Source organism: Artemia franciscana, unplaced genomic scaffold, assembly GCF_032884065.1.
Source record: "Artemia franciscana unplaced genomic scaffold, ASM3288406v1 Scaffold_289, whole genome shotgun sequence".
In the NCBI taxonomy this organism is placed as follows: Eukaryota; Metazoa; Arthropoda; class Branchiopoda; order Anostraca; family Artemiidae; genus Artemia; species Artemia franciscana.
Window position 1 is genome coordinate 1,975,550 of NW_027063627.1, and position 22,621 is coordinate 1,998,170.

At 36.9% G+C, this 22,621-nt stretch overlaps 1 protein-coding gene across 2 annotated transcripts in view; it reads right to left on the reverse strand.

The window, feature by feature from the left end:
• The window catches only part of LOC136043080 (uncharacterized), a 64,446-nt gene that overhangs the window by 33,165 nt on the left and 8,660 nt on the right, over window positions 1–22,621 (reverse strand). For both annotated transcript variants that reach the window (XM_065728003.1, XM_065728002.1), the window contains exons 2-4: window positions 21,422–21,627; window positions 17,510–17,747; window positions 13,138–13,343 (exon numbers count right to left, since the gene is read on the reverse strand). In XM_065728003.1, the coding sequence (XP_065584075.1) occupies window positions 13,138–13,343; window positions 17,510–17,747; window positions 21,422–21,627 (650 nt within the window). The remainder of the gene's footprint in view (window positions 1–13,137; window positions 13,344–17,509; window positions 17,748–21,421; window positions 21,628–22,621) is intronic.

Consider the following 22,621-nt stretch of genomic DNA (forward strand, 5'->3'; position numbering starts at 1 on the left):
GCAGCCAGATGAAGCTTTATAGCTATAGGTAGGGGCGACCATTGGAAGCCTTATAGCTTATATGTAGGGGCAACCATAGGAAGCCTTGTAGCTATAACTAGGGGAGACCACAGGAAGCCTTATAACTACAGGTAGGGGCAGCCAGAGGAAGCTTTATAGCTTTAGGTAAGGACGACCATTGGAAGCCCTATAGTTATATGTAGGGGCAACCACAGGAAGCCTTGTAGCTATAACTAGGGGAGACCACAGGAAGCCTTATAACTACAGGTAGGAGCAGCCAGAGGAAGCTTTATAGCTATAGGTAGGGGCGACCATTGGAAGCCTTATAGCTAGGGGCAGCCACAGGAAGCCTTATAGATACAGATAGGGGCAGCCATAGGAAACTTTATAGCTATAGGTAGGGGCGACCATTGGAAGCCTTATAGCTAGGGGTGACCACAGGAAGCCTTATAGCTACAGATAGGGGCGGCCATAGGAAACTTTATAGCTATAGGTAGGGGCGACCATTGGAAGCCTTAGCAAATTTAAAATAGTGATATTTGCTCATTATTCAGAACACACTCAAGAATTTTGATCTGCAAGATCTGACAAAACTGGCTTAGCTATCTGTATTCGGAGAAAATCAGCTTAGGCTCAGTGGAAAGACTACGTTGTAGGTATATTTTATCAAGTATTTAATATACAGAATTTAAATTTTGGTTAGGTTAGGTTAGATATTTAATATTATACAATATGGATGGCCTGCTTTCTATAATTTTCTGCTGTAGTTCAGATAATTTTGCCAATAAAGAATTATATTTTCATCATATTTTGGTATATTTCATTAGGATTAACTTTGCTTCACTTATTGGGTGTGTTCTGAATAATGGTCAAGTGCCGAAATAGTCACTATAGTTCATGTCGACAAACTTACCACAAGAACTGTAATGTTGCCGTCCCTCAAACCTCTCGAAAGACATGTGTTATTTGGGGCATTAACACCAAACTCAATAAATAGCTTGAACTGAAAGTTTAATATAGCAGCTTGATTCTCTATACACATTCGAATGAATATATTTTAATAAAGAAAATGTTCATGACAATTAATCAAATATACGAAGAAAATATCTCTATTAGGGTGGCCGAAGGAAATGTTCTGGTGGGAAGGGATAAGGAACATTTAATAATGCTTTGACAGATTCACTCAAAAGCGGATTCGTCTCCACTTTTGTAATATTTTAAGTCTGTTTTATTTTACAGAACTAATTTATGGATTTCATAGGTTTTTATATTTTGTTTTACGAAATTATTATTCATCAGCTATAACAGCTTGACTTTGGGTTTATGTCAAACTCTTTATAAATATTTGGCACGTGATGTCACATCCAATAGTTTGAATCTACTAAGATAACGATGCCAAAGGTTCACATTTCTCAGGACTTCAGACAAAGCTGTTATTTTTTGGCTTTTCTTCAAACATTGAACGATCACCATGGTTTGTCACAGTCGAAAATCCGGACTAACCTAGAATCAATTCTACGTTCGTCGCTCAAATTTTACGCGAGTTTCCAAGTGCAGCAAATGAAATCCGTTCAAGATTTCAAGGTAACAATCAAAATCAGAACGGTGAAAATTAAGCTTTAGCAACATGATTCCAGGGATGATGTGATTAGTACAGCAACAAGGGCGCGGGCAACAAATTACAAAAAAAAAAAACATTCTAACACGGGTTTCGCAAACTCACTTTAGTAAAGACTACGATCACATGATCACCTTGCTCTAATCCGAATCTTACAAAGCTATGGAGTATGTGTTTGACGGCTCCAAGTGGGGAAAAAGAGTAGGATCCACCCACCCTTCCATAATTTTCCAAGCATGTAATTATATTGCCTCTTCGCCGCCTCTTAACCATTCACGGATTATTTAGGGAATAGTTAAATTATAAAATTAAGTTACAACTTGACAGTTGATGACATTCACGTTTACATAACGTTATTAACCTTTAATTATTTAATTTTTGAAAAATATTCAGACCTAGTACTGGAGTAACTACTACAACTGATGGACGTCCAAATGCACCATGGGTACCTCCCTCTCCCATGAATCGTACCATGGCAGTTTCTGCAACAGTAATTGTTACCCCGACTACTCCAACTACTGCTACCCGACCAGGATTGGTCTGACCCCTACTATGCGAACCTGGACTTCTCCTAAAACGGCCTTACCTTTGACAACTTCTCCTGCCACGACAACTCCCACCCAGAATCACACCCCCACATAGCTACTCTAACTACAACTACCCTTACCATTCATGGTAAGACTGATTCCGCCAACGCTCCTCCGGAAATTCTGAAGTTACTGCTTCAACTCCGACTATTTACACCAGGACTAATTCTCCTAGTTCGACAGCCTCCGCTCTTAGTACAACTACTCTATTAATCTTAAATGAACGAGTGAATGATTAAATTCCGTAACTAAAGCCGTACAGAGTAGTTCACAAACTAGTCTACAAAAGAGAGTACAAAAACATCAGAAGTGCGAAAAAAGAAAGAAAATAAAAACAAATAGGAAAGTATGACAGTAAATACTAAAAAACAGGTGAAATACACCAAAAGCAGGTATATAAGCAAGAAAAGAAAATAAGACGGAAAAAGATCTGAAAGAGCTTGAACTATTCATTCATTCACGCAAGAAAAAGAAAGCTTTGTATAATGAACAATCGTTTTGCTTATTTCAAATATGTTAAACTGTATGTCGAGCATCCTTAATATTAAATTAAAAAAGTTTATAATTCATATTTGTTTTAAGTTTTAATGTCACTCTTTGCTTTCAATTAAAAAAAAAAAAAAAAAAACTTTTTTTAAATTTAATTTCTGAACATTTTCCAACTAATGTACATTCAAATTTAGCTCACCATACATGAACAATTTAACGGAATGTGTACATTAATTTTGGCAAACTTTCCCCCCGTGTAAAATTTCCCCTGAAAAGTTCATCTCCAGAAACTACCCGCCAAAAGTGAAAATATTACCGTATAAAACCAAATTATTTATTATGGGTATAAGGGGGGTTTCCCCTCATACAAAGCCAGGAAATTTGGCTCCCCCTCCATGAAAAATTCCTTCCCCTCATCGCAAATCCCTCCATGTAGAGTTCTTTCCATATAAAATACCCCCCAACCAGGAAAATTCCCCTCAGGTAATCCCAATCTAGCTGAGAATTACCCCTGGAAAATTTCTTGGGGATTATTCCGGCTGTTTTTTTTTTAAAGGCCACTTTTATTTGAAAAAGACTTTAATTTCTGATTGTTTCTAAAATCATCTCGGATATCACCCCTCCATAGAAAATGCTTCTCACAAACAACCACCGCCCCCCAGTAGAAAGATGCTCCCGCAGAAAATTCCCACTGGAGAATTTATCCCATGGAAAACTCCCCCATGGAGAATTTCTCCCGCGGAAAATCCCCCCCCACATACGGAAAGATACTCAACACAATCCCAACACGGTAAATATTTCCCCTGAACAGTTCTCCTTAATATCTCCACATGTAAAATTGAGTCGGCAGAGAGGAAGTAAGACAAATAAAAATAATTTTTGTATAGGAATCTTGGCAAATTCCCCCACTGTAAAATTTTCCTTGGAAAATTCACCCCCCCGGGAACTTCCATCCCCACGAAAAATTATTCCTGTAGAAAATCCCCCCCCCCATAAAATTATCCAACCTCCCCGAAGTACGTCTGTCTGTATATTTCCCAATAAGAAATTTTATACGTAAATAATGGGGAAGTTTCTTGACTTACAAACCATTCCCCAGGGGCAGTGGAGGTTATGTTATCCTCACAGACATAGTTACTGGGCTTTTCCACTGTGCAAAAACAACAAGTCTATCTCAGAATTTTGATAGGATAAAATTTATGAGCCCTTTTCTGATATTCTAGGACTATTGGTTCGATGCGATCACCCCTCGGAAAAACCAACAAACAAACAAAAACAACGAAAAAAAAACACCAACGAAAAAACAAATAAACACATATCCGTGACTTTTCTTCTGGCAAAACAAAATATTAAATTCCACATTTTTGCAGATAGAAGCTTAAACTTCTACATCAGGGTTCTCGGATACGCTGAATCTGACGGTTTGATTTTTATTAGGATTCCCTAACTTTTAGGGGGTGCTTCTCCGTTTTTTGAAAATCAGGCTAATTTTCTCAGGCTCGTAACTTTTGATACGTAACACTAAATTTAATGTATCTTGTATATTTGGAATCAATATAATAAGCCTATTACTTTTATATGTCTACTAACATTAAAATTCGTTTTTTAGAGTTTCGGTTACTACTGAGCCGCATCGCTTCTTACTTAGGACGTTACCTGAACTGTTTGATTCAGATAACATTACGATCGGGCCGTATTATTACCGAAAATTAGCTGTACAGAAGAGGTTTTATCAAACAGTTTGTGGTAACAAACTATAGTAAGGAGCGACCCGGCTCAATAATACCCAGAATTCTGAAAAATAGAATTTGATACCAGTAGTTACATCAAAAGAATTTAATTCTTATTCTGATTTTAAATACATACGTTTCATCAAGTTTAGTCTTACCCTTCAAAAGATACGAGCCTGAGAAACTGTGGAATTTTTTATTTTTGCCAGAAGACAGATCACGGATAAGTGTTTATTTTTTTTTCCCAGGGGTGATCGTATCAACCCATTGGTCCTAGAATGTTGCACGAGGGCTCTTTCAAACGGAAGTAGAAGTTCTAGTGCCCTTTTTAAGTTACCAAAAATTAGAGGGCACCTAGGCCCCCTTCCACGCTATTTTTTCCCAAAGTCACCGGATCAAAATTTAAAGATAGCCATTTTGTTCAGCATAGTGAAAAAATTAATAATTATGTCTGTCGGGACTACTTAATCCCCCACAGTCCCCGGGGGAGGGCCTGCAAGTTACAAACTTTAACCATTGTTTACATATAGTAATGGTTATTGGGACGTTTTTTGGGAACTTTTTCGCGTTGAGGGGAGGTGGGGTTGGTTGGCAGGGGGGGTTAAGTGGATCTCTCCATGGAGGATTTTGTCACGAGGGAAGAGAATTTACATGAAGGTTTTCATTACTAGGATTTTCTAGCATTATTAAAAAAAAAAATGAGAAAATAAATGAAAAAGTTTTTTTTTTCAGCTGGAAGTAAGAAGCAGGATTAAAACCTAAAATGAACAGAAATTATTACGTTTACAAGGGGGATCGTCTCCTCCACAATACCTCACTCTTTACGCTAAAAGTATTTTTAGTAATCTCAACTATTTATTCTATGGCCTTTGTGATTTAGGGGTCATTCTTAAAGAATTCAGACAAAATTCAAGCTTTACTGTAAAGAGTGAGGTATTGAAGAGGGGGTGTACCCCTCATATACGTAATAAAAATATACAAAAATAAAAGTTCTTCACGTAAGTTACGTATATTTATTACTAATAAAACCGCAGGCACTTGCGACGAGGTCCGAAGACCTAAGAGCCATGAGCTCATATGGCATCAGTTCTGGCAAAATTCTAAGAATCAATAGATTGATTTAAAAGGAAAATCAGAGGCTTAATGCCGGCCAGGATTTAAAACAAGAGCTCTGAGACACGAGGTCCTTCTAAGTATCAAATTTCATTAAGATCCGATCACTCCTTCGTAAGTTAAAAATACCTCATTTTTTCTAATTTCTCAGAATAAACCCTCCCCCAACTCCCCCAAAGAGATCGGATCCGTCCCGGTTATGTCGATCACGTATCTAGGACTCGTGCTTATTTTTCCCAACAAGTTTCATCCAGATCCCTCAACTCTAAGTGTTTTCCGAGATTTTAGGGTTCCCCCCTCAATTCCCCCCAATGTCATCGGATCCAGTCGGGATTTAAAATAAGAGCTCTAAGACATGATATTCTTCCAAGATCCGATCACTCCTTTGTAAGTCAAAAATACCTCATTTTTTCTAATTTTTTGAATTACCCCCCCCCCCCAACTCCCCCAAACAGAGCAGATCCATTCCGGTTATGTCAATCACGTATATAGGAATTCTGCTTATTTTTCCCACCAAGTTTCATCCCGATCCCTCCATTCTAAGCGTTTTCCAAGATTTTAGGTTCTCCCCAACTCCCCCCAATGTCATCGGATCTGGTCGGGATTTAAAATAAGAGCTCTGAGACACGATATCCTTCCAAACATCCCTGGAAATTCACTCCCTGGAAACTTCCATCCCCATGGAAAATCCCACGAGCAGAAAATTAACATCCCCCCCCCCAAAAGTGTATGCATACTTCCCAATAACAAAAACTATACGCAAACAATGGGAAAATCTTGCAACATAAAGACCTTTCCCCAGAGGCTGTAGGGGGTCTTGATATCTCCTAAGGCATAGTTATTCGGCCTTTCAACTATGTTGAACAAAATGACTATCTCAAAATTTCAATCGGATGGTTGTGAGAAAAAAGACGTAGAATGGGGGCCTAAATACCCTCCAGTTTTTTGGTCACTTAAAAGGGCACTAAAACTTTTACTTTCCGCTCGAATGAGCCCCACCCCAATATTCTAGGACCACTGGATCGATACGATCACCCCTGGCAAAAAAAAACAACAGCAACAACAACAAAAACAAATAAACCCGCATCCGTGATTTTTCTTCTGGTAAAAAATACGAAATTCCACATTTTTGCAGATAGGAGCTCGAAACCTCTGCAGTAAGGTTCTCTAACATGCTAAATTTGATCCCCTCCTAAATCCCCTCCTCCGTGGAAAAGTTTTCTCACAAATACCCCGCCCCCTCGTAGAAAGTTGCTCTCGCAAAAAAACTTCCTCTGGAGAATTTATCCCGCGGAAATCTTGCCAAGGCGAATTTCTCCCGTTAAAATCCCTCCCTTTAACATCTCCACACGTCAAATTGAGTCAGCAAAGAGAAAGTAAGACTAATAAAAAGAAATTAATATTATATTTTTAACTAGGAAAATAAGTTTTTTTTAACGGAAAGTAAAGAGCCATATTAAAAATAAAAACGAACAGAAATAATTCCGAATATGAAAGGGGCTCTCCCCTCCTCAACACCTAGCTCTCTACATTTTAAAGTTTTTATTACTCTAAACATTAGCGTAAAGAGCGAGGCCTTGAGGAGGAGAAAGCCCCTTTCATATACAGAATAAAATCAGTTCGTTTTAAGTTTTAATGTTATTTCCTTACGTTCAGGAAAAAAATTGCTTTCTTAATTTAATTCCTGAACGTTTTTCAACCATTGCAGGTTCGAATTGGGCTTAGCGGAGGCTATATGAAAAATTAAAAAAAAAATTGCATATTAATTTTGGCAGATTTTTTCCGTATATGAAGGGTTACCCCCTCCTCAATACCTTGGTCTTTATACTAAAGCTGTTGCCATTTCTTAAAACGCTTCTTATTCTAATTAAACGGCCCCCGTGTTTCAGTAGCCACTCTTAAAAAAATTGGGACAAACAGCCAAACTTTTGCGTAATGAGTAATGAGGGGGCAACCTCTCATTTATGGAATAATTTCTGTTCGTTTTTCAAATAATTTTGGTAAATCTGGCTCATCCTCAATGTTATATACCCCTCCCCCTCACGGAACACTCATCCATGGAAATCTCATCCGACGCAAAGTGTACTCCCCCTCCCGTTATGTTCCCTATAGACAGTTCCTCTCTCACCAGGAATTCCCCTTCCCTGTAAAATTGCTTGCGGACAATTCAGCCTGAAAAATTCTCCTTAGCATTCTTTCATTTGAATAAGGCATTAATCTCTGATTAGTTTCTCGATCACTGCAGAATCCTCCCTTCCGTGGAAACTATTTCCTGGAAATCAAAACACGCGAAAATAGCACCCGGGACATCACCTAACGAAAAATTTGGTAAAGAAAATGTAAGACAATTAAAAAGAATTTCGTATAGTAATTCTGTCAGATCCCCTCAGTGTAACATTTCCCCAGGAAAATTCACCATCCAGAAATGTCCCTCCCCAAGGAAGATTCTCCCTATAGAAATCTACTCCAAGGCCCCCTCCAAAAAGTGTCAGCATACTTCTCAATAAAGAATACTATACATAATCAATGGGCAAATTTTATAACTTACAGGCCTCTCCCTACGGACTGTAGGGGGTCATTTTGCACCTAATGACACAGTTATTTGATCTTTCAACTATACTGAACAAAATGGTTATCTCAAAATTTTGATCACATAACTATGGGGGAAAATGGGCATGGGCGGGGGCCCGGTTGCCCTTCAAACCTTTTTGGTCACTTAAAAGGATTATAGAACTTTTACTTTCCGTTCGGATGCACCCACTCCCGATCTTCTAGGACCATTATTTCACTATGATCACCCCTGGAAAAAGAAAAACAACAAATAGACACGCATCCGTGATCTGTCTTCTGGCAAAAATAGCAAAATTCCACAGTTTTGTAGATAGCAGCTTGAAACTTCTACAGTGGGTTCTCTGGTAAGCTCAATATGATGTCGTGATTTTCATTAAGATTCCTTACTTTTAGGGGTTGTTTCTCCCTATTTAAAAAATCAGGCAAATATTCTAAGGCTCGTAACTTTTGATGGATAGCACTAAACTAGATGAATCTTGTATCTTTGGAATCAGCATAATAAGCTGATTCTTTTGATGTGTGAGTTGATGTTAAGATTCCGTTTTTAGAGTTTCGTTTACTGTTGATTTCTATTTAAAAAAAGAGAAACATCCCTACAACTCAAGGGATCTTAATGAAAATAACATCATCAGATTCAGCGTATCCGAGAACCCTATAGTAGAAGTTCAATCTCTTTCCCAACAATCTTTCCCCAGGGGCTGTGGGGGATCATTTTATCTCCAGAAGCATAGTTATTGGACCTTTCAGCTATGCTGAACAGAATGGCTATCTCAAATTTTTTTTCAAACGACTCTTAGGAAAAAGGGGGTGGAAGGGGGTCTAGTTACCCTTCATTTTTGATAACTTAATAAGGACACTAGAACTTTTAACTTCCAATAGCATGAGGCCTTTTCCGATATTCTAGGACTATTGGTATGATGCGATCACCCCCGGAAAAAAACAACAAGAAAAACAAACAAATAAACACGCATCCGTGATCTTTCTTCTCGCAAAAAAAAAATAAATACAAAATTCCAAATTTTTGCAGATGAGAGCTAGAAACTTCTGTAATGAGGATCTTGAATACGCTGAATCTTATGATGTGATTTTCATTAAGATCCTTTGACTTTTAGAAGGGTGTTTCTTTCTCAAAATAAGACAAATTTTCTTACGCGCGTAGCTTTTGATGGGATCATTAAACTTAATGAATTTATATTTTTGGAATTAGCATAGCAAGCAAATTCTTTTGATATACCTGTCGACATGAAAATTCCGTTTTTTAGAGTTCCGGTTACTATTGAGCTGTGACGCTCAATATTTGACATTAGTAAACGAAACGAAGCAGTTAAAAGCAGTTTTAACAGTACTAACAGCTTTAGCCTAAAGAGCGAGCCATTGAGGAGGGGACAACCCTTCATATACGGAATAATATATTTAATTCTTCGTAGCTCTTTAGAAGATAAATAAAAAAAACTAGTTTTTTTTTAACTGAAAGTAAGGAGCGACATTAAAACTTAAAACGAACAGAAATTACTCAGTATATGAAATGGGTTGTCCCCTCCCCAATCCCTCACTCTTTACGCTAAAGCTTTTAATTGTTTTAAAAAGTAGAATTGTGGCAAAGAGTCAAACTTTAGTGTAAAGAGCGAGGGATTGCGGAGGGGACAACCCATTTCATATACGTAGTAATTTCTGTTCGTTTTAAGTTTTAATGTCGCTCCTTACTTTCAGTTAAAACAACTAGTTTTTTTATTTCATTTCTGAACGTTTTTGAATTAATGCATGTTTGATTTTGGCTCTCCGCACACAAATAATCAAAATGAAATTTGTATATTAATTCTTTTTTTGGCTAAATGGCTTTCTCTTAGTTTTGATCAAACGATTTTGAGAAATAAGGGGTGGGGAAGGAGGCCTAGTTGCCCTCCAATTTTTCGGTTACTTAAAAGGAAACTAGAACTTTTAATTTTTAATGAACGTTTTTATTAGTAAAAAATATACGTAACTTAAGAATTTACTTACGTAACAAACTTTTATATTCTTATATTTTTATTGTGTATACGAGGGGGCTTGTACCCTCGTTAATACCTTGCTCTTTATACTAAATCGTAAGTTTTGTCCCAATTCTTTAAGAATGACCCCTGAATCAGAAAGGCTGTAGAATAAATAGTTGAAATTAATAAAAATACTTTAGCATTAAGAGCGAGGTATTTATCTCCTCCTAAATACCTCGCTCTTTATGCTAAAGTATTTTTAGAAGCCCTCATATGCGTAATAATCTCTGTCCGTTTTAAGTTTCAATGCTACTCCTTACTTTCAATTGAAAAAACGTTTTCATGTTTATTTTTTCATTGTTTTTTTTTATAGTAATGCTAGAAAATCCTGCACCCTTTTCATTGAATTTTTCTTCCCCCATGACATATTCCTCCAAGGAAAGATCCTCCCACATAGCCCCCTCCCCTTAACCCCACCCGCCAAACCAAAAGAATCCCCCTGAAAACGTCTGTACACTTCCCAATAACCATTATGTACACTGGTCAAAGTTTGTAACTTGCAGCCCCTCCCCGAGGTTGTGGGGGAGTAAGTCATTCCCAAAGACATAGTTATTATGGTTTTCGATTATGCGGAACAAAGTGGCTATCTCAAAATTTTGATCCGTTGACTTCGGGAAAAAAAGAGGGTGGGGGGGGCTAGATGCCCTCCAATTTTTTTGGTCACTTAAAAAGGTCACTAGAACTTTTTATTTCCGTTAGAATGAGCCCTCTTGCAACATTCTAGGACCACTTGGTCGATACGATGACCCCTGGGGAAAAGAAAAAAAAAAAAAAAACAAATGAACACGCACCCGTTTTTCTTCTGGCAAAAAATACGAAATTCCACATTTTTGTAGATAGGAGCTTGAAATTTTTGCTATGGGGTTCTCTGATACGCCGAATGCGATGGTGTGATTTTCGTTAAGATTCTATGACTTTTAAGGGGGTGTCTATTTTCCAAAATAAGGCAAATTTTCTCAAAATAAGGCAAAATAAGTAAATGTTTTGAAATTCATGGTCTTTCAAGCTTTTAGCATCTTTGATTTAGTTTTTCCCTGTGCTTCTGCATGGCAACCAAGCCAAGTCCTCTTTTAGTACGCTTCTTTAGCATCTTTTACAAAGTACTTTTGCGAACTAACTAGGCCAAGTTCTTTAATTATCTTTCTCGTCTTTCCGCAACCTAATTTGATGGAGCATTCCTATTTGCATAATATGTTGAAACATTTACTCGTAATGTCAGCCGAGACAAGTTGAAACGCTGAACGTTTATCACCAGGAGACCGGAATTCATGCCCACCTATTGAAACTAAATATGCAACAGTTCAGGATCTAAAACTGATGGTAACAACTTTTAGTAGAAACAAATAAACTGATCAAAATGTCTTTTTAACTTAATCAGGAAAAAAACTTGAAACTTAAGTTGTTCCTTTCAAACCCTCCAAGTCCGCTGAAAATTATTAAACTTGCATGTACGTTTTCCTTAGACAAGTTGAAATAGGAATTGCACGAAAAAGCTTAATTTAGAAAGCCCAGTAAAAAAAAAGATCTTTATATAACACATAAAAGATTAATAGAAAATTGCAGAAATTTTGTTTTTATTCTCAATAATTTTAGTCTCGGGGGGAGGGGGACGATTACCTATCCTAAAAATGAGCTTATCATCTAAGTTTTAATTATAAAAAAATATAGTGCGCAACTGGGAAATACACGAGAATTAATTTCGAGGATAAAAAAGGCGATCTATATGTAATTAAACATTACGATTAACACCTAAAAAGAACATAAATTATTGTGTATATGGAAGCGCAAAAGAGCGAGGATTGAGGAAGGCGCAGTCCCCTCATATACATAACAATTTCTGTTTATTTGAAGTTTTAATTTTGCTTTCAGCAGAATAATTTTTTTTGGTACTTGTGTATCATACGCCACTCCGTGCTTCATACAAGAAGAACTTAAAGAACCGGTTTTGAAAATTTCATAAATGACAAAACATGACTTAGTGCTCTTTCAATAAAAGGCCTCGCTGAATATGTAGAAAAAGGACATGTCTGAAAGAAACCGGTTTGAGTGCCAATATGTTGTTCGCTCACCGTAGAATGCCATTTGTTACTGCCGTTTATTACGATTGAGCGTCAAAGGAACATGTTCTAGTGGCGTATAATACACAGGTACATTTTTTTTTTATATTAAATTTCGGACTATTTCACAATCCATGGCAGTGAATGAAATTCCCTTTCCTCCCCCGTGTAACATTTCCCCTAGAAACTTTCCTCCCCACACAAAATTCTCCCGGAAATTTTTTGCGTATTCCTCAACAACGAATAATATATGTGAACAATATAGGCAAGTTGCGTAACTTACAGCCCTTTCCCTGGGGAGAGTCATGCCATCAGCAAAAGCATAATTATTAGACCTTTCACCTATTCTGAATCAAATGCTTATCTTAAAATTCTGACGAGACATGTTTGGAGAAGAAATGGGCGTGGGAGGGGGGCTAATTGCCCTCCATTTTTTAGTCACTTAAAAGAGAACTATAACTTTTGATTTCGATTCGAATGAGCAATCTACCGATTTCTTATGACCATAGGTTCGATACAATCATCTCTGCCAAAAAATAAACAAATAAAAACCCCATCTGTGATCTATGTTCTGCCAAAAAAATACAGAATTTCACATTTTCTAGACAGAAGCGTGATTATATGATGCATCTGATGGTGTCACTTAAATTAGGATCGCTTGACTTCTTGTCGGTGTTTCCCCCTTTTTTGAAAATCCGGTAAATTAAAAAAAAAGCCAATTCCTTTGAGCTTTTCTATCGTAATCAAAATCCGTTTTGTAGAGTTTCGGTTACTATTGGGCTGAGTCACTCCTTACTTACGAAAGTAAGCTATGCAAGAGGCAGAGTGTGAATAATTTATAGTCCTGTTTATAATAAAAATAAAGACACTTTTTAAAATAATCCTTTGAAGTAGAAATGTTAGAAATGTTTGTAATGGCTATACATTTTAAAAGATACTTACTGATAATCCAAATATAGATCCCCTCAACTTTGGAGTGCCAAGAAAACTTCGTTCGCTACCTTCGGAAGTTGTATCAGACGGTACTGCAGACAATCGGGGTGTGGAGGCAGTGCTTGATCCTGTCCAAGTTCCACCTTTAAATCCTTCACGGCGAATGGATGGTGAAGAAGTTGCTAGCGATGAATTATCCCCATCAAAAACGTCATCTATAGACGGAACATTTCTTAATTTCATACTTCAAAGCAAGATCAATCGTCATATTGAACTCTCTTTTTAGCCAAAGATAAATGTTTCGCTTTCATTTAGTTTCCACAATTTTTTCATTAATTTTGCTTTCTATAGTGCTGTCGAACGTTATGCTTTGTCTCTTTGAATTTTTTCACTTCTGATTTAGCTTTTATTTTTGCTTATAATAAACATAACGAGACTTATTGGAGTAATAGTAGTAGGCTATGACATCAATTTTCCAGAATATTTAGCCACTGTATAGCTAGAGCTACTGAAATCCATAATATGAGAAAACAGGTTTGATCATTTTGTTGGTCTATTTCGCAACTAATTAAACCATGTCACGAGAACACAGTTTTTCTCAACGAAACAAAGAAAAAAAAGAAAAACAACAGACAATGATAGACACTAGGAATACTTATTTCTTTTGCTTGGTAGCCAAGGCTGTATCCAGGAAGGGGTTAGAGGGTTTGAACCCCCCACCCCCGAAATGTTTGTCCAACTCGTAAAAACGTAATAATATGAATGGAAACATATTTTTGATGCGTTTTTTAAAGTTTTTTTGTAAACTCCCTCCCCCCCAAAAAAAATCCTGGATACGACCCTGTCGGTCGGTAGTGTCTTTCATGCAAACAACAATTAAAAAAGAAAAAGAGAAAGAAAAGAGAACGACAAAGCCAACAAAAACAAATTAGAAATATCCAGCGTATTATTAAAAACAAAACGATTAAATACAATTACATTGTCCCAATTTAAGGTATGAAAGGACACAGAACTTTGATGAAATACATAAAGAATGAGATATCCTACATAAGTTTTCCTGAAAGGGCGATCTTTGAATAAGGATCTAGGCCGATCAGTCGAGGCTAACAAATTTGGCAAGGAAGGACTTCCCCTGTCAAAATTCGATTGCCATCCTCAGCCTACCTCACATATACACAGCGAAGTACTATATTTGGTTAGAGGACCATGCATCTTTACAAACAGACACCCACTTTTACGGTGATCAGGATTATAACAGATCAATTCTCAAAATTTTTAAGAACACAATGTTTCGACAGGAGAAACTTATTACAATTATTGTTATTTTTCTAGAGCATCCTCAGCCTACCTCACGTATACACAGCGAAGTACTATATTTGGTTAGAGGACCATGCATCTTTACAAACAGACACCCACTATTTACGGTGATCAGGATTATAACAGATCAATTCTCAAAATTTTTAAGAAGAACACAATGTTTCGACAGGAGAAACTTATTACAATTATTGTTATTTTTCTAGAGCATCCTCAGCCTACCTCACGTATACACAGCGAAGTACTATATTTGGTTAGAGGACCATGCATCTTTACAAACAGACACCCACTATTTACGGTGATCAGGATTATAACAGATCAATTCTCAAAATTTTTAAGAAGAACACAATGTTTCGACAGGAGAAACTTATTACAATTATTGTTATTTTTCTAGAGCATCAATAAATATAAAAACACAAATTCAAGGGGACAAATGCACAAATGGACAGAAAGACGCGTTTTATCGCAGTAGCAGTTCATGGAAAAGAGCTAATTGCTTAGCTAGGGTTTCCCTGAAAAAAAGAATAAGTTTAAACTACGCTCATAAATAGCTGGTAATTTTGAACGAAATTCCTGAATACTTGAAAAATGGAAACACAAAATAGAATGTAGGAGCATGTTAGGATGTATCGTTTTACCCGAGAAGGTGTGGTTCCTTTGTTTAATAATTAGCTAATAGCTGCAGGGGGAGTACAGAAACAAGAAAGGGAACCTAGTTTCGGTTCTATAAATATTTTCCTTCTGATTAGACTCATCCAGAAATAAGACGTTATTTGTGTTAGATCAGGATGGATTAAATTTTATCTTCTTCTCCATGGACTTGAGAAGTTCAGAGCTTAGAGTGCCAAACAGGCTACGCATTATACTACACCACTAAGGGAAAGTAATATTTTCTCATTGGTTAGGTGGCTAGAACCAAATGCAAAAACAAAATTTTGGGGCTAAACTTATTCGCATTCGCCTTCACCTGTGTTCCCCGGAAATCTATATGAGCTTTAGGATTCTAAATCTTTAATCTTTAAGAAAGAATCTGAGTCTTTAAGATTCAGAGGTACTTGTATATTATATATTACACACTCTAGAAGTAAAGTTTGGTTAATGCAAGTGAAATAAAACAAAATATAATGAAAATACAATATTTTAGTAACAAATTATGAAAACTACCACAAAGAAATTATGGAAGGGGGCCACCCAGAGCGCATTATATTAAATACGTAACCTAACCTAACCCAACCAAAATGTCAACTAAATATTTAATTTAAATATAGCTATATGTAGTTTACCAACGAACCAAATAGATAGCGTGAAAACCGGGTATTGTCTCATCTTCGCGATACCAGTTCTCGAGTGTGTATTATATAATAGACAAGTATCGATTCAGAAATAAAGCATTTTGAGGAGGAAGTTAAAATAATTATTTTTTTACATCTAGAAAGGTTGAAAGTAGATCCAAAAATATTGAAATGGCATCTATTCAGGCGTAAAAACGTGGTTTTTACATCGTAAAACTCCAACCCCTCACTCCATCTATCTGTGCATTTCTCCCCTGGAATTTGTGCTTTTATAGTTATTGCTGTTCTAGAAAAATAAAAATAATTGTAATAAACTTCTTCTGTCGCTACATTGTGTTCGATCAAATAATTATTTTAACATCTTCTTCAAAATTCTTTATTTCTGAACCGTACATCATGCACGAGACATGAGAAGTCGTAAATTTTGAGGAGTTCAGGACTGGAGCCCCGAGTAGTTGCTTTAGAGAAGATCTATGTAATGAACTAGTCGGAATACGCCAAACATGTACATGTACAAAATAGATTTTCTCTCATCCTATCCACAAAGTAGGTAATAAAACTCATTCGCCCCGAAGTAAAAAATTAAAAAATTATAGCCGAAAAAGCCTTTTTTGTGCAGCCCACTTTTTTGTGCTCAACCACTGAAGAGGAGTAGTACCATATATTTTTTGTTTTTACAGGAGCCAGCCCCCCCTCATACCCCCTATATTCCCCGGATAATTTCGGATGTTCATTAGAAAGTAAATTGTAAGTTCTACTCACCTGTTTAAGCAAGAACAAAATATTGTGTCGCAGTAGAGTAGTATTTTCTGCCGTTTTGTACCGTAAAATGGCAATTTGGGCCCAAAGGGACAAGATTGTAAAAAATAAATAGTCGCAAGATTGTCAGGGCAAAATTGTCGCATAAAGCCATCGTGTAAAAATTCTGATTCAGTCAACTGATTTAAAATTATCAAAAAACAATCCGTTGAGCTTTCCAGTTTCAGTGACAGTAATACCGTGCGGTAAAAAAAAAAGAAAAGATTTTTCTTTGGAAAAAAAGCATAATTCCAAATATTTGTAGATGAAAGCTTGAAACGACTACAGTAGGGTTCTCTGATTGTTTTGTAACTAGGGAGGGGGGTAGATACCTCAAGGGTGCATTTTAATGCCAGAGGACCCTAACTCTCATTAAGCCTTCAGATAAATACAGAAATTGTTCTGAGGAAGGGGGGATGTAGGTAGAATTGATATACCCTCTTGATATCTGGGAATATTTCTCATCTTCGTTGTTATTATGAAAGTAAGTACTAACAATAAACCCCAAAATGAGCAAAATTTAATCTCTGTAGGAGGAGCACGCCCATTCATCAACCTTCCACTCATAGATTAAGAACTTCAAAGCATGCTCGTTCAATAGGAAATTCGAATTTCTAGTCTTTCTTTTAAGTCAAAAGTAATTGGAGACCATTCAGCCCCTGTCCTCTTTTTTTGATATCTTTTCCTTTCGTTATCCCTTAGGACATCAGATAGCCATTTGAGGTACCTATTTTTGAACTCTCTCCATGACTGATCAATTTTGCGAGCGGGGAATTCTCCTTGGGGGTTGCTATATGCAGATAAGTATATAAAATATAATCGAAGCGATGTTATTTTTTTTCAAAACAGGAAATTGTAGCAACCCCAAGTGCGAACTTTATAACTGGAAATAAAGATGGAAAAGACGAAGAGTCTTACACATTTCTCTAACAGATTCGTCTATTATACGGCTATCAAAAAAAAAAAAAAAAAATTACCTTCAATTACGGATTTAACATATCTTCTTTGAACGGTTGAAGATCCTTCACTCCATGGACGGTTAACTGTACTCTCAGAAGATAGACCTGGAGCAGATGGTGCCCTCATAGGAGATCGTAGATAAATAAGCTGGTGTTTAAATCCTGGTGGCCTATACCGGGCGGACCGGACAGTGGCTTCTAAAGGACTAGGGGTTTCGTCTCGATGAACAGAAAACTGAGATTTAGATGTTGCTGCCTGCAAATAATATGACTCAAGAAGCGCAACAGTAAGCTATTGCAGGCATTGTTTAGTCAAACCAGAAATTATTATAGTAAGTACACAAATGGTCAGTTACAACTGAATAAGGAAACTCTATGAATGGGCTACAAAGGTAAGGTCAGGGTAGAGGGAGATGTATTTCCTACCCTCTCCCGTTCAAGGTGATCTGAAAAAAAAATATCTGTATAACACATACATTAACTCATCATTGATAACAAACATTATCCCGAAGGCATGAAGATTTTTTTTTCAATTCTTTAGCTATAGGAAAACCAATAGGCTGTACGAAAAGCGTGGTTCAATCCCGCTTTCTGAGGCTATGATGAATATATATGGCTGAAATGACTAGGGCACCTTCAGCGGATGAAGGATGACAGATTGCCAAAGATTGTCCTTTTCGGCCAACCGTCAAGGGCTAAAACAGGGCTAAACATTTTTTTTTTTCAATTCTTTAGCTATAGGAAAACCAATAGGCTGTACGAAAAGCGTGGTTCAATCCCGCTTTCTGAGGCTATGATGAATATATATGGCTGAAATGACTAGGGCACCTTCAGCGGATGAAGGATGACAGATTGCCAAAGATTGTCCTTTTCGGCCAACCGTCAAGGGCTAAAACAGAAAGCAGGTCATCCTTGGTTGGGATGGGAGGAAATCGTGAGGTAAGATTTAGGGAAATAGGAACTTCCTTAGAGGGTTTAAAGAGGGAGGCTCTGGATAGATTTGGACGGAGGAGCGTGTGTAGCTGTGTTGGCCTAAGGTGGCTTGGTGCTGCGGTGAGTTGTTAGTAGTAGCAGTAGCAGTAGTAATTCGTTAGCACTTTACACTTCAGACTTTCTAAGTGAGGTGTTCTGTGAATATCAAGTTTAAGGCCCAGAATATTACAGTAGTAGAATTTGAAAGTTAGAATTAATTAGTGACAAAAGAGTGTAATGAGATATTGAGATGGAAAACTCTTTACTAACAACTAATAAGGCGCTTCGACAAAAACATCAAAGGGTAATTTTCTGTAAAACGTTGGAGCTTATAACAGAATCTCAACGTTTTGAAAGAGGGGTTGAAAGCCCTGGCTCTGTACGTGTCTGACAACATCCTTCAATTACAGCTTTATCAATCATTACCTGTTTGTGTGGCATAAAACATGAACTTCTCTGCTGAGCATTGACAGCAACACAATTTATGGATAGTATGTCAATTAAATAATTATGCCAAAAACAATGTTATCTATATAGCCTATATATAAAATGGAATATATGTCTGTGGGTCCTGTTTGCACTACTTCACTGTTCATCCGATCGCCAAGAAACTTTATAAAGTTTTTGTGTTAAACTTTTGCGAAGGTTTAAGATATAAACTTTTTATCTTCCCCCCTGGTCCTCTTGTTCTTTTGAATAGTTGTCGTGCTGACTGAAATTAGAGACCCCTGAACACAAATACTTGACAGTTGCTTCCATTCACATTCTTCACACTTCATGAATAACTATAATAATAATACAATTTGTATCGGAAAGATCTGGTTTTACTTTGAGGTATCTTGGCCCTTCTTAATTCGCTTCCTGTGAGTGTTAGGGCGGTTGAACACCTTCTAAAGTTAAAAAAAAAATATTAAAAGAGTATTTATTGGGGAATTAGTTTGTTTCCTTTTTTTAGTTTTCTGGGGGAATTTGAGTGGGTTATAGGGCTGGAGGGAGGAGCGGGTTGAAGGGGGTTGGTGTGGATAGAGTTGTATTTGGATGGTGATTGTTACCCCATGGATTTTTGAGAGAAGGTGATTGTCTTTTTTCTTTTCTTTTTCGTTATTATTTTAATTGGTCTAGTATGCTTCTACGAATATTTATGTAGTTAATTGCTACGCGTTAGCAAAATTTTAATTTTTCCCTAGCGTAGTGATTTATATCTGTAATAGATTATATTTTTGTTTATTATGTAAATAAAACTCAAAGTCAATAGGTCAGGCAGGTACACCCCTAAAAAGATTTTGATCATAAGTAATCTCCCGACATTGTCAAACGCCTTCCGACGATCCAATACAGTAGTGAATAGTTGACCATTTCCTTCGCATTACTCCTTCAATGTATCTAAAACCCTCATTCTATCTGTCGTAGAATATCCTTTTCTAAACCCTCCCTGTTCTTCTTCAATCACTTGTCTTTTTACCAACCACATTTTTAACCTTACAGCGAGTACGCGATCTAAAATTGTACTTGTACATGGAATCAAGTCTATAGGTCTATGACTATCGCACACAGCAAATTTAAACAGAGGAAGACGCAAAGGATATTTTCCTTGATGTCGCTCACTCTTGTTCCGGTAAATTTTACTGAAACAACTTCGGGATATTAATTATCCAACAACGCCCAATGGGTAAGTTAATAACCTTCATCAAGTATATCAAATACCCTATTTTTAAATTTAAAAATACGATCGTTATTTTTCATGTGGAGAAAATTTTTCAGGAGCCAATTGCCGGCGGGAAATTTTCATGGCGAGGGTTGAATTTTCCGGTGGATAATTTTCCGTTGTGGGGGGAAATTTCCACATGGAGACGAAAATTTCCACGGAGGAGTTTTCCATAGGGGTGGAGTTTTCAAGGAGAAGAGTTGTATGAGGCGGGGGGGGGGGTAGAATTTTCCAAATAACTATAAATTTAAACATACAACCGCAATTAATACTCGGGGGAATTTTCCATGGGGGGAAGTTTTTGCAAGAGAATTTTCTGGGGGGGATTCCCTGAATTTACTTTCTTTTGAGATCGAAGTAAAACGTGATGAGTAGGCCAGTACCGCATAAAACAAAGTAGCTAAACTCGCAGCAAATGCGTTACAGTTTTGAAAGGTGAAATTTTCATACTTTTTAAATGTATTTCCTATTTTGCTTCTTTACAGAGTATCGTAGGTTAACAATAACTACCGTAAAAAAAAAAAAAAAAAAAATAAAAAACTGATAAGAAAAATTTATTTTAGGCCCGTATAGCTAGAATGTATGTATTTACTTTCATTGTCAAGATAGTAGTATTTATCTTGTAAAGAATAATACAATAAAAGTTTAGTATGCAGCGCGCCTGTTTTAGCTATAAAAAAGCTATAAAATTAACGAACAATATTTGAGGCGATTTAAAAAAAATAATTTGCTATGACAACTGATGAAAACATTTTTGCACGGTACCTAATCTTGGCTTTCGACTGTCCTGCTTGTCGAATCTCATTTTTTGCATAGACTGGATGGTCATTGTAAAGCTACGTTCAATTTACACAGCATGAAAAAAAAAACTGTAAGTTTATAAGTAATTAAAAGGTTGATGCATGGCTTCAACGAATTTATTAGTAATTTAAAACCGTGCTTCTCAGTCTTTTTATCCTTTAGTAAAACTAAGCGTTAACCACTTGTCTCAATGAAATCCAAGAGAACATAATCTTTTTTTCTTTTCTTTTTGTAGTTCTATAGTAAATGTTTTATCAGCGTACCCAATTTTTTTGAAGAACATCAAGGGATCTTCTTCACTGCCTGAATCGGACTCTAGAAGACCCTTGCGGATAGACTATAGAAAATAAAGCATCTACCTAACAATCAACCATGATTAATTTTACGGATGTTTAGGGACATCTTCTTCCTCGACGCAAAATGCAGGAAAAGCTTTAACAATTCAATAATACCTGGGTTATTGTGCTTAAACTAACTGGTCCCGTCGTTCGTGGCAACGTAGTTGAACGCTCTTCATCTTTTATTGATGTCCTTTGATCTTCTCTTGTATCTGGAACACTGCTTCGTCGTCTTGCTGATGCACGACTCTGACGAAGCCTATCCCATTCTTCTTCAGGTTCTTCTCCTTGATCAATTGTATTCAAAACTGAGCGACTTCCTGTAAGTATGTTGTAGCATCTTAACAAATAATCTCGATACGCTAACAACTACAAGAGTTTCTCTGGAAATTTTATTATTATACTCAGGATGCCCTTTCCCGAAGATATCCGAAGAGAAATCAATACACATGCTACGGGCAAGGGCGTATCCAGGATTTTCCTTAGGGGGGTATCTCTCCGAGAATAAATTTTGTGTTTTCGGCAACTATGAGCAGTGGTTTGCTCTTTCCTAGGTCGAAGCAGAGCTGAAGTTAGTTTTTTTTCGGGGAGGGGGGCAAATGTAGACTTTACCACCCCTGCCGCACCATCAATACTGTAAGTATCACAGTTGTTGCCCGAAAATATTAAAGTCTTGCCCCAAAATATTACAATTTAAGCTCGTTTTGCCACCCCCGGGTGTGCCGGGCACTTCCCCCTCCAGCCCCCTAGATCCGGCCCTGTGTTGAAACTATTGATTCAACCATGATTAAATAGTTACTAGGTACACATGGCTCAATCCTTGTCACTATAGAACTAGGTTTGTTCTAATGACTTGTCTAGTTCTAGTAGCGTCAATTCAGGGAAATATAGGGGGGGGGGGTAAATTTGTTGTTGGTTTTCAATGAAAATGCCAAAAAACGGTATCTTTCAACGAAATACTCCAATACAAGGCATTTTTCAAAAAAATTAAAAGGATCTAGGAGGGAGGCACGGACACCTCTGTTACCTAGCTGTCGTTTGGCATTATCCACCAGTTTGATACTTTTCGTGCTGACTGAAATTAGAGACTACTCAACACAAATACTTGGCAGTCCCTTCCGGTCTCATTATTCACATTTTCTGCAAATGTAATTAATGGGTTAGTTAAATATGAATTCTGTCATCTAACGTACTTTTGGAATTACAAAATTTCTTTTCAGTAAATTCTCTGGATCTGTTGTTCAACAGTTACGGTAACTTTGGATTCAGCCTAAATTGTTGAAATACATTCCAAATTTAAAAATACTATTGTCG